This window comes from Lepisma saccharinum, chromosome 2, assembly GCF_977018435.1.
Source record: "Lepisma saccharinum chromosome 2, izLepSacc3.1, whole genome shotgun sequence".
Taxonomy (NCBI): domain Eukaryota; kingdom Metazoa; phylum Arthropoda; class Insecta; order Zygentoma; family Lepismatidae; genus Lepisma; species Lepisma saccharinum.
Genome location: NC_139230.1, coordinates 204,465,138 through 204,478,613, shown reverse-complemented (window position 1 = coordinate 204,478,613; position 13,476 = coordinate 204,465,138). Strand labels below are relative to the sequence as shown.

General features: G+C 34.9%; 1 protein-coding gene across 2 annotated transcripts; it reads left to right on the top strand.

Moving 5' to 3' along the window:
* Positions 1-382: 382 nt before the first annotated feature.
* On the top strand, positions 383-12,402 carry Arl6 (ADP ribosylation factor-like 6). Of its 2 annotated transcripts, none has more exons than XM_083114178.1 (3): positions 383-491; positions 6,521-6,724; positions 9,977-12,402. In XM_083114178.1, the coding sequence occupies exons 2-3, from the start codon at positions 6,547-6,549 to the stop codon at positions 10,366-10,368; spliced, it is 570 nt and encodes a 189-aa protein (XP_082970304.1). In that variant the 5' UTR covers positions 383-491; positions 6,521-6,546; the 3' UTR covers positions 10,369-12,402. The 2 variants fall into 2 exon arrangements, with proteins under 2 accessions (XP_082970304.1, XP_082970295.1); XM_083114169.1 differs by lacking the exon at positions 383-491 and adding an exon at positions 647-757.
* The last annotated feature ends 1,074 nt before the right edge of the window (positions 12,403-13,476 follow it).

The following is a 13,476-nucleotide window of genomic DNA, read 5'->3' as shown; positions in this document are numbered from 1 at the left end:
ATGCTCGTTTCAAGTACGGGAATTTTTTTAAATCCCGACATTCGGGACGGGAAAAATTCACAATTTCCCGAAGCTCTGGAGATCTAGAATTCTACACGTCATTTGCACCTTAAGTGATTGTTTTTGCATTTCTGGAATAAAAACAATTTCCGACAAGTTACAGACAGTTACAATACAGAAAACGTCGAGAATTAACGACTTCTTAAATTGACCATTCGGTATTTCCCGACTGCTCTGGATCCCGAAAAGTCGGGAAATCATTTCCCGAAGTAAGGATCGAGACGGGAATTGTTTTCCCTATCCCGGTCCCGACTTTTCGGGATCCCGCACACCCCTACACCTTTCGACACGACCTCTCTTGCGATTTTAGCCTTTCAGTCTGCCGGAGAGTACGTATATAAAACTTTATTGATATACCGTGCGAGAGTATCACACAATTCGTCTCATGATGAAGTAATGGCACATTTAATACTTCCCAATATAAATATCGCGTAAGTTACATTGTTTTAGGCTACATAATATCTAAATCAGGTTATATTGTATGCAATGGTGTTCATTTCAATGGTCTGGGCTAATTATTCTTAATTAATACGAAATATTTCTATTTCTGTTGTTGGGAGTGGGCAATTAATAAAACCCGCATGTTGTTTGTTGATACTTACCGGTTGCTATGCGAATGAAACAAGCTTGCACGCAACAAGACCGGGAGAGCAGAAATTTTATTGTTATTTTATTATCCATTGAAAATTCCTGAAAGGTAATATGTGAGGAAATATTATTATGGTACTAGTTTACTATCCTTCGGACACCTATAACTACTTAGTTTCTTCAATTTTTGACATTCGTACTTACGTATGTGCTTCGCGGAACATTCCTGAAGGTGTATCAACGTTGCTTTGATGAAATTAATTGCAATTTTTCACATTACCAGTAAGTCTTTCTGATAGGCCTTTTCGCTTGCATGAGACAAACTAACCTAACCACGCGCCAATGGTTCGCAATTATTTCCAATTTCTAGATCCTGATACTAACACAACACCAAATTTTAACTATGTTTCCTAACCTAACCATGTGCCAATGGTTCGCAATTATTTCCAATTTCTAGATCCTGATACTAACACAACACCAAATTTTAACTATGTTTCCTAACCTAACCATGTGCCAATGGTTCGCAATTATTTCCAATTTCTAGATCCTGATACTAACACAACACCAAATTTTAACTATGTTTCCTAACCTAACAGAACTAACCTATCCACGTACCAATGGTTCATGGGGCTAGCTATTCTCCATCGGAGAATTAATTTTCAACAAACAACATGAATTTCAGCTATGAAACATTCCCGATGGTCGACAATGCTACAGGAACTTATTACGGTAAGTAGTTTCTTCTGTAAAAATAAATAAATGTGTTCGAAGGATAGTAAACAAGTACCATTCCTTAGCATACCTGTTTTTGCAAGGTGACATGAAATTTTATATTACATTTCTCTGGGAATTTCACAATATCAGCTCAGAAGTGAACTTGCTGACACATAACCCTTTGAGAGAGTGCTGTACCAGAATCACCGAAATAAATAACAACAATGACAAATGAAAAGAAAAGTGAGAATCATTTAGGAAGGAAGACCAAACCTAATATTTATCATACTAATAATAATAATAATAATAATAATAATAATTTTTATTGTAGAAACATGTGAGAACATCACATGTATTACAATCGTCAGAAATGTACAAATAAAGTATCTATAGATCTTACAAAAAAAAAAAAACATCCAAAAAGCATTTTAGAAACGTAACACCACTTACATAAAGTTAGTTGTTAACATTATTGTTTTACAATCATAACTATTTTACCTAATACAATTAATTTCAAAGAATTCTTCTACCCTATATATACAGTTATCGGTTAATATTTTTTGTACTTTTCTTTTGAATTCTAAAAAGGGCAGTTGCCTTAAAGACAGAGGGAGAGCATTGTGAAACTTAACTGACATGTAGTAGAAGGTTTTTTGTGTCTTCTTGTAATTACATCTAAACAATCCTAAACAATCCCTATTTCTGGTTTGATAGGCATGTGAACACCCTAACTCCTCATAAATGTGAATGTTCTCTTTTATATAGAGTAGGCATTGGAATACAAAGATAGCAGGAGCTGTCATAATACCTAGTCTAACAAAACTTAACTTACAGTGGCCACGGCTTGGAAGACCACACATTAATCTTACACATATTTTTTGCATTTTTAATAACCTTTTTATTGAAGGCTGATGACCCCAAAGTAAGGTACCATAGCTTAAGTGACTGTGTATCTGTGCATAATAAACAGTTTTTAGAACCTTCAAGCTTACAATCTTAACCTACGGATTAAATAAACCCCTTTGCTAACCCTGGATTCAACTCTACTGATATGATCCTCCCATTCCAAATGATGATCTATTAAGAATCCCAAAAAGGTGACAGAATTCTTTTCATGCCCTGTATTATGATTATTACTATAATATGTAAGTTCCAAGTTTTGGATCTTATCAGTGTTTATACAAAGCAAGTTAGCAGTACACCAGTCCTGTACAATATCGGAAGTAGATTTTAATGAGGACCTTAAAAGATTATTAGAATCAGAGTTCAAACAGATATTGATATCATCAGCAAATAGGTAACTACTGACCAAGGGTGTTGAAATGTTATATGGCAAATCATTTATGTAAATAATAAAAATAATAGGACCCAGAATAGATCCTTGAGGTACTCCATGTTTAACAGGTAACAAGTTTGACTCCATTTCTTCAAAAACTACTCTCTGAGATCTCCCACTTAAATATGATTGCAAAAGTGACAGCGCTCCATCCTCAAAACCATAAAATCTTAACTTTTTTAGCAGAAGAGAGTGAGATACAGTATCGAATGCTTTGGACAAATCATATAGTTTCACATTAACAACTTTCTTACTGTCTAACCCTAATATACAATTTTTCAAGAATGAGACAGCAGCCTTAACAGTCCCTAGCCCAGTTCTATAGCCAAATTGAGAGTTACTAAATAACTTATTTTGTTCAAAATAATCAACAATCTGATTATTTAGGACAATCTCAAAAACTTTTGATATGACTGGAACCAACGAAATAGGTCTGTAACTATCAGGAAAAGACTTATTACCCTTTTTAAATATGGGTATCACTTTTACAAGCTTGAAGTCTTCAGGGAAAACGCACCCAATAATACATGAGTTTATAATGTGAGTTAAAGGTTCCTTTATAAAATTTACTCCATATTTCAATATGATAGAGCTTAAGTTATAAATATCCTCACATCTACTACTACTCATTTTAATGATTGCTCTTTCAATGTCTTTTACTTCAACAAGATGAAAATTAAAAGTAGTTGTAGGTTTTAATAATCCATTTAAATAAAAACTTGAATCATTTTTACTTGGGCAAGATGAAACTTTGTTCAGGATTTCTTCAACTTTATTAATAAAAAAATTATTGAGTTCAGACGCGCTAAGTTGGTTATTAAAATCTTTTCTGGTCACATGTATGGAATTACTCTCTTTTTTTACAATATCCCACATTGCTTTTGACTTATTACTAGAGTTGTTTATAAAATTATCATTAACCTTAATCCTAGTTTCCCTAACTAATCTATATAATTTCTTCTTACTATTTATATACAGATTCTTCATGCCATTTGAACCAGTACTAATATAATAGTCATAAAAACGTTCACATTCTCCTTTGAGTTTGTCAATTTCTTTACTTCTAACCCTTGTAGGTTTGGGTTTAGTAAGTTTGCCTACAACATACTTTAGAGGAAATGCCCTTTCAGCTGAATTAGACATTTCAGACATTAAAAATTTTACTTTGCCATTTATATTATTTACAGAACGATACATAATTTTCCAGTTAACAAGTGATAGTTCATCGTGAAATTTTAAAATATTTTCCTCTTTCATTAGTCCCACTCTTAACTTGCAGTTTTTGGTATCAATTTTAGATGAGACTTTAGGAAAATTAACCTGAGACTTAAGTAAAACTGCCCAATGATCAGACACAACAGTTTTAACAATTGAGCTTTTAATTAACCCATCCATAACAGTAACTATGTTATCAAGGCAACTTCCAACTCCGAGTTTGGGCCTAGTAATCTCAGTTGTAGTTATAGCTAAGTTGAACGAGGAAAATAGATTATTTAACATAACACCGTGGCTCAGTCGGTAACGCATCTGACTACCATTCTAAAGGTCCCGGGTTCGATCCCCGGCCGGTTCAAATCCGGGAACTTTTCTAACGGTGGAAGCGGCCCCGGCGCCTACCCAGCATCGAATAACATGGGTACCTGGGGGAAACCCTGGGGGGTAAAGGCGGTCAGGGGCGTGATGCTGATCACATCACCCCCACTCACGACCGGATCAAGAAAGTGTGGAGCGTTACCCCCACACCCCCTATACGCCTTCATGGCGTGGTGCTAAGCACAGGGGAACACTTTACCTTTTTTTTTTTTTTTTACCTTCTAGATTCTTTCCTAACCGAAAGTCAATATTGAAATCTCCACATAAAATAATCTTAGCATTAAATGTACACACATGTTCTAAGAGGTTGTGCATTCTATCAATAAATAATTTAAAATCTTTACACTCAACATTCGGCCTATATACTGCAACTAAGATAGTGTTTATTTCTACAAGAAAAGATGCCGTAACCTCAAATACCATTTCAATAGACATGCTGTTTACACTGTGGACAGGCCTGTGAGAAAAGGTTTTCTTGATGAAAATAGCACATCCTCCATGTTTTCTAGTGGGTCTACAATAACTACTACTCAAGTTGTAGCCCTTAAAACCGTAAAGATCAATTTCGCTGGGACGTAGCCAGTGCTCAATTATACATAAGAAATCGGCATTCAATGTAGAGACATAGTCTTCAACAATGGTATATTTATTTGAGAAGCCTTGGATATTCCAGAGAAGAGTTACAATTTCATTAGGCTTATATTGATTATTAAAGCTACTACTAACAACTTCCGCAAGTTTGACTTTTGTATTTATTGGATGATCTTCAAGGATATTAGACATAGGCCTATTATTAAAACTACTAAGACTACTAATAACTTCTACCGGCCTGACTTCTGAATTATTTTGATGATCTTTCGGAGTATTAGGCATAGGCCTACCTAATGATCTAAAAAAGTATCATTATTGAAACTTAGAGGGATAGGCTCAGAAGGAGCACACTTATTTGCTAATTCCAATATCTTATCACTAACAAATTTTTTACCTAACCTATTAAGATGCAGACCATGTGCAGTATGAAACCTATTTCCTAGATTACTTATGTCTATGTAAAGAACATTTCTAAAACGGTTACATATCTTGTACATTTCACTATTTGCTTTGTCTACTTCTCTATTGATGATGGACCATTGCGGCAGATCATGTCGTCGGGGCACGGAGAAGACACACACTTGCCTGGCACTTCGAAGTTCCTGAAGTTTACTTCTTATGGAAAACAGAAGATCCTTGGTTTCATTTCTGGCAACATCGTTTGTTCCTGCTAGCAGAACTGGAATGTCAACTGATCTGTTTACTAATGCCTCGGCTGTAGCATCACAGAATTTTGCCCCGGGCTTTACAATACTTGTAATTTTATGATTACTATCTCTTAAGATATTGGAATAAACACCTCTTCCCTGACTATCAGAATATATGCAAATGTTCATAGGCCTAGTTTTGTTTTTAGTCTGTACTCCGTATTTTTCACTCAGAGATTGTTGTTCACTTTTTTCTTCTTCCTCTATATCAGTGGGCAAACCTGATAGAGGCTCAAATGTATTTTTTAGAACCGGAAACGTCCTATTGTTAAAAATAATTTGATTGTTCTTTCTGGCTTTATAGCGGACAGTTTCCCATTGTCTTGGTTTACTTGCTTTGGAGTGGTCAGCTTACCTTCATTTTCCGCTTGAAAAGTAGTGTTCTTCCTTAACTCTTCATTTTCAATCTTCAGAACTCGTAAGTCATTTTCCAATATTTCAATAATCTTCATTAGAGATGCTTCATTATTTTTACTAGCGTCATCGGTCGCCATCTTGCCGGTTTGGGCGTCTGTGTAGCAACGCGGACAATTCCACTCCACATTTTCATCTGGTAAATCATTTTCGTCCACTCCGACACATCGAAAATGGTTCCATTTATCACAGTTATCACAAATTATACCATTCCTCACTGTTTTACAACATTTGGCACACCTAATATCTGAAATAATTCTACTTTTAGCGGGAGCTGAACTAGACACAACTACATCGATCGGCGCCATATTGACTATCAAAAATGCACAAAATAACATCACTAATTAAAAAAAATCTGTGATATAGAACTGTTGCAGACAAATTCAGCAGTCATAAACTGCTACTGGAAAGGACAAAACGGAGAAATAAATATTTTGCACTTTATCATGATGCTAAGTATTGCAGATAGCATCTCAATCTAATGAGATTTACAAATGTAACTTTATATTTGTTTCAGATTCCATTGCCATTCTTACTGTTCTGATGGGGTTGTTAGACAAACTTGCAAGTTTCCTTGGTTTCCGCAAGAAGGAAGTTAATGTGCTTGTGGTTGGTTTAAATAATAGTGGAAAGTCAACTGTTTTGAACCACTTTAAGCCTGAAGAACAAAAGTCTGCTGAGATAGTTCCCACTGTAGGCTTCAATGTAGAAAAATTTAGAAGTAAGTATTGGTATGCTGTAGACACATGTATTATAAATTTAGATTACTCTTTTTAACTTTGTCTCCTGTCAAGTTTTCTTCCAAGTGCAGTGAAACTTCATATTCAATTTATCTTTGAATGAATAACATGCTATCGTCAATGCATGTAGGTTGTCTTTTTATTCCATTCTATCTTCCTTTTCATTTTTATGTATTTGTCTTCTTTGCACCATTTTTTTGTCGCTTTTTAAAATAGTTTCCATTTAATATGTATAGCAATTATCTGAACAATAGTAATAGAATTTAGCAAAACTGTAAATTTCATATTATATTATTGCACAATATTAGGGATGTGCCAAAGCCGATTACAGATGTATGAAAATCGGCCGAAATTAACACATCGGCATCAGTATCGGAATAGGCAAAAATCCGATATTTAAACTGGTACAGATTATACTAGAGTTTTTACCTTCTAATAAGTTGTATAGCTATTCTAGTTTTGTAAGATTTATTGAAAATTTGTTTATGATTCGTCATTATTGTAGAGTTTTTGTAATACAATTATTGCAAACTCTCATTCAGAGGATCAACCTAACTATAAATCGGAAATAAAACAGTACATTGCTGAACCAGGATCTGCTGTTGTATTGGAAATTCAAAAATGAATATTCAAACCTGAAGCAAGCCCTGAGAAAATACTTTGGCATACCTGCTGCATCAGTATTCAGTGATTGAGTGTTCAGTGTTGTGAACAGATTTGCGATAAGAGAAGTATGTTACTTCCTGAAGTGCTTCCAAATCTCGTGTTTCTGAAGTTGAATCTGGCAGAACAGGAATTCATTTTGCATTTCAAAGAACTGCTTTTGTACTAATGTTTAATCTCTTGAGAATCAATGTTCTTCTTAAAGGTTAACATAACATTTTATAGATGCAAATGTACATTCGCATCTCTTGAGAATATATATGTATATACATATGATATGCAATAGAAATGTACATAGCAAATTTATTTTTGTCATGCTGAAAATTACATCCCATTTCTGTTTAATAATCTTATGTATCGGAATCGGTTAAATATCGGCATCGGTATCAGTTCCAAAAATTATCGGCGAGTACATCGGCATCCGTAAATTTACAGCTTCGTCACATCCCTACACAATATTGTAACCTCATATCAGAAATGTAAGTTTAAATGTGTTTCATGACAGGAGTTAGGTGGCAGAAGAGCCTCAGGTTGAACCTTGCTCACACAATAAAGAATTATAATTTCTCTCTCACTCTGTGTGTGTTGGTCTGCACACATAAATTTTGGTGAATATTTTGTTTGCAATTGCAATCAAGACTTACACAAACACATCGATTTCTGTTATTGGTAGAGGCATGCATATTTTGTTTTTGACGGAAACACAAAATGTGAAATAACATGCTGTAATGTTCATTTTTTCATCTTTTTGAAAGGTGTGAGGTGCATTTTCATACCAACTTTTGTCATGAATTGATGCGAAATAAACTTTTAAACATAATTTTTAGAGTTTATTTACCAATGCGAAACTTTCTGAAGTCAGAATTATCCTGCGAGTTAAGCAATCCATGGAAAATTGATTAATTCTGCTGTAAATATTTGAGAAGCAAAAATGGAATCATTTACACTTGTGACTACATAAATGTGCTATTAGAAGGTAAATGTTTATGTTGTGTAATAAGTATGGTTTTTAAATGAATTTTAGGGTTTTATTCACTATTTTAACACTGAAATGTCATTTTATATACTGCTTTTGATCCCGAAATATGGCTATAGTCTTGTCTTGTCCATAGCTATGGTTCTGTAGGAAAGTTTGAGTATAAGAGAAGTTTTTTTTTCATCAATGCTATTTGTTGTTGGTATCATATTTTTTTTTTATATATCAGTGATTTATTGTAAAATTTTGTTTATGTTTTCACACACATAGATGTACAAGGCTCATTCAATATATAACCAGAAATATGTTGTAACAAATATTTATTACAAGCACCAAAAGAACTACAGTACTATGTTTCAACATAGTCCCCCCTTAGTTCAATGTACCAGCGCTTGATAAGGGCACTGATTCCACAAGCAAAAAATCTTTTGGATACATGTGTAACCACTTATGAAACGCTGACTGGACTTAATTATTCTGGAACCTCGATCCACTTAGTGCATCTTTCAGTGGGCCAAAGGTATGTAAATTGGAAGGTGCAAGATCGGGCGAACATGGAGGGTGGGTAAGCACTCAAACTTTAGATCCTCGATGGTAGACAATGTGATATTGGCTGTGTGTGGTCTCACATTGTCATGGAGCAAAAGCACACCAGTGGACACCAGACCACGTCATCTCTGCAGAATGGCTGGTTTCAGTTTTTCACACAAAAGGTTGGAGTAGGTGGTACTGTACATTATGACCTCTGGGCATGTAATGTTCAAGAATTGACCCCTTGTGGTCCCAAAAGAAAGTTAATATGACCTTTTCGGCACTCCGTTGAGCACACACGTTCTTCGGTCTGGGAGACGAAGGATGTCGCCATTCCATTGTTGTCCTCTTACATTCTGATTCATAGATATGAACCAAACTTTCATCTCCAGTGACAATACGATCAAGAAATGCCTCACCGTGAGCTTCATAATGGCACAAAATCTCCCTGCACACATCAACACGTCTCTCCTTCATTTCCGGTGTCAAACGTTTCAGAACCCACCTCACACACACTTTCCTGAACCTCAATATGTCATGACTGATATGGTGGGCTGATCCTACACTTATTTCCATCTGGGAAGCAATTTCACCGACAGTAATACGCTGGTTCTCCCGTATCAAGTCCTCCACTGGAGCAATGTTGCTTTCCGTGACTGCAGTAACAGAGCGACCTGCCCTGTTTGAACTTCTCAGCCCACTCGTACACTTGTGATCGACTCGTACAGTTGTCACCGTACTGAACTGTTATGCCGCGATGAATTTCTATCGGTTTCATGCCTTCACTCAAGAAAAATCTCTTGACACTTCGCTGTTGGAGCACTCCTGCAAGGGTGCCGCCATCTTGTGTAAGTTTTCCAGCATCCCGTGCATGAGGCAGGCGTGCCAGCTCCAGCTATGAATAGCTTACAGATGCCTTCACAAAATAACAAACATATAACAATCACGGTCGTATTTTAGATTTTTTATACTAGTTTCCGGTTATTTATTGAATGCACCTTGTATATGTATGTATTATTCAAAGTGTGTTATTTGTGTGTAATAAATTTGTTTAATATTTCAGATAAGAATGTAGGCTTCACAGCATTTGACATGTCTGGCCAAGGCCGCTACCGAGATTTGTGGGAACACCACTACAAGGATTGCCAGGGTATCATTTTTGTTATAGATAGCAGTGACCGATTACGTTTAGTTGTTGTACGAGATGAACTGGAACTTTTGCTGCAACATGATGATATCCGTAACCGACGCATACCAATACTTTTCTTTGCCAACAAGATGGACTTAAGAGAAGCCCTTTCCAGTGTAAAGATATCGGCTGCTTTAGGTTTGGAAAGGATAATGGAAAAACCTTGGCATATTTGTGCAAGTAATGCTTTAACTGGGGAAGGACTTCAGGAAGGTGTAGAATGGCTGACAAATCAAATACGTGACTTAGTAGATCATAGGCGGTAATTTTGTTTACTTTTATGATCTTGAATTGCATGTTATTTAATTCCGCTTACGATTATCTGCATATTACTTTTGTGGAAACATTACTTTAGGTTTCTTGCTCATTTTATCTATTGACAAATTTTATTTTCAACCAGTCTGTCAAATGCATGGATTAGCTAATCCATTTTTCTAAAATCAATCGCAAGTAGATACAAAATGAAGTTTTTTTTTTAATATTTGAATCCAATGTATGATTTATTTGACTGGAGATTTTTCAAGATTTGAAAATGAGAATTTGAATTCCTTTGATAAGTAAATAAATTGGTACAACTTCTAGTGGAATATTTTGAACATAGGAATATGTTTACATATTAGCAATTTTTCATTTAAATCATGCAATTATTGACAATATGTATATCATAAGAAGCCTTTCATTAGAAAAAAAATGGATGTCAGTAAATTTTGCCTCAATGCTCTTGCTCATAGACGTAAGAAATTGATGTTCATATTGCAAATTGTTTATAAATTTATTGCCACAAGTTAATTGGAAATGAATTGGTTTAAGGTGTCATACACACAGTTTATTTGTATGTAGATGATAGATATTTACTAGTTTTGCGACTGATGAGTTAGGTTATGTTTTACTTCACTTCTTTTATACATGGCCAAGTATTGTTACGAAAATTAAGTCCCAAATGATATAAGTGCAGAAGCTTGATTTTATCAAAAGCTTTTAGCTTTTCTTTGGTGCATTTTCTGTTAATTATCTTTACAATAGCAGGCCTAATGATAACACAGATACTTGGATATTGAGACTGCACTGTTGCTGATTAAATGCAATTGAAAAATATCCATTAAATGTTGCAGACCTTAGTATTACTACCCGAAATTGTGTGCTTGTTACTGCATAGTTGCCAGGATCATGTAAAGATACATTCTGCTTAAAGCAGAGCTGACCTGATACAGACATTTGAATTCTTAACAACTTAAAACTGTTGAGAATAGCTATGAATGTTACAGCATAAATAATATTTTGCATCCATATCATTCACATTAACCTAGTAGATTTTAATTTAAAATATTCCTAAATTCACTTGTGAGCCAATTAAGATATTTAAGAAACTGTCATTTAATTATGTAATTTGAATTTGCCCCTGGTTTCGACTCTGAATTAATGTATTTTTAATATATTTACCATAATTCCATGGATATTTTTACTCCATGAAAGTGTCCATTATCTCCTTTCTTACTTTAAATGGTACCTGGACTCTATAAAAATATCAATTCAGATCTAGTTGAATCCTCTTTCAATGTAAAACTTTGTGTCAGGCAGTCAGTGACAATATCTTTGATAAATGTGCAGATTAATATATTCAGTTTCCCTGTAAATTAAATTTAGAAGCCTAGCCACTTTTCCAATTGTCTCCTCAGTTTCTCTAACAATAACGTTTAATTTAACCATACAAATGGTTATCAGTTAGGACAGTGCTTGTCTACATTTGATCCAACATTCAATATAGTTACTACCCTGGGAAGTTGTGAAACTTTATGCAATATATTATTTTTGTAATTAGTGCTAATTGATATTTCTACTTCACTTTTGCTTTAAAACCCATCTCCTATGGAAGTGTTGGCAAATTAGTTCCACACAAGTGGTTTTTGTGTCACAGCAGTGATAATTTGAATTGGATGTATTAAAAGAAATGCAAACTAAAGTTGTTTCTTTGTTGAGAATTTCAACAGCGCTAAATTTGTTAAATTGCCAATTACTAGAGCATATTACAATGTGATATAATTTCCATAGACATGTAGATAGATAAATTACAGCCTCACGTGTTCTTTAGGTGCAAACATCTTTTGTGACTGCACAACAAAACCAAATGTTACATATTCTTTTCTGTACATCCATGTATCTATTCCGTCCATAAAAGTGTCCTTTCATTTTTGTACACTAAAGTTAAACGTTGCATATTTATAATTTTATGTACCTGTTTTCGAATCTCCATGTATATGTATAATCCGTCCATTTATTCTGAATAATAAATTGTATGTAAGGCAGAATGGAATCTTTTTTACTTTCAGAAACCCTAAATTTCACATTTGTATACAAATTGTTGTTCGAAATCCAAGATAATGTGAAAAATAGGGATGATATTGTAGAAAAGAATTCCTGATTTTTATGCAAAAATATTTTATTTTGTAGCAGCAAAAATGTGAAATGTGTCAAAATACTTACAAGTGTTGTAAATAATCCAAGCCTATTTTAGGTATTGTCCATCACTTTGTATACATATCTGCCATTTTTGAACCCAATGCTGAAATCCATTTTTGGAAAGATTCCTGTGGCTGTCGTTTACCTATGACTTCACGTTTTCCACATCATCGAAATGTTCCCCAAGAAGGGTGTTTTCAAATGAGCAAACAGGAACATCATCTGAGGAAGCCAGATCAGAACTGTAGAGTACACCCTATTTTGGCATGTTGAGGTATGGGGGGAGGGCATGCATTATCATGATGTAATACAACACTGTCAAGTGGAATTTCACTTTTTTTACTTTCTGATAGAACCTTTAGCTTCTTCAATGTCTGCACTTAGTGAGCACTGTTTCATGTTACACCTCATTCAAAGAGATCGGTTAAAATGACACCAAGTCTGTCGAGGTGAAGAAGCGCAGTGTCATTTAATTGACTTATGTTTTGTTTCTGGTCATGCAGAATGTCCAGGTTTCATCCATCACAACATTAGAGAAAAACACCACCCATCCTCTTGTAATAGTCCAAGAGGTTCTAGCCCATGTCCACTGTTTGCTCACATTGTTCATGGGTTAGGTTTCTTGGGATCCACTGTAACGAATTTTTCTGTAGCCAAGATCATTAATTAATGCTTCAAAGCACTACGAGAACTGCATCACACAACTCCTGTATGGCCACATGACGATCAGCTCTAATGAGGTCATTCATTCATCTGTTCACATCTGTCACTGCAGGTCTCCCACTCAGATGATTAACTTTCCCTATCTTGAAACCTCTTCATCCATCTTCGGACATTACTGATGTTGATTGTTGCATCTCCGTACAATGCCAGGAGTCTTCTGGGAATCTCTGGAGCCTGACATCCCTATTCTTTCC

What these genes read in the sequence shown, in the direction of transcription:
- Arl6 (XM_083114178.1), top strand. Translation starts at nt 6,547, where the DNA reads ATGGGGTTGTTAGACAAACTTGCAAGTTTCCTTGGTTTCCGCAAGAAG. An exon ending in CAATGTAGAAAAATTTAGAA is followed by an intron (nt 6,725 to 9,976) that starts GTAAGTATTGGT and finishes TTAATATTTCAG; the next exon opens with ATAAGAATGTAGGCTTCACA.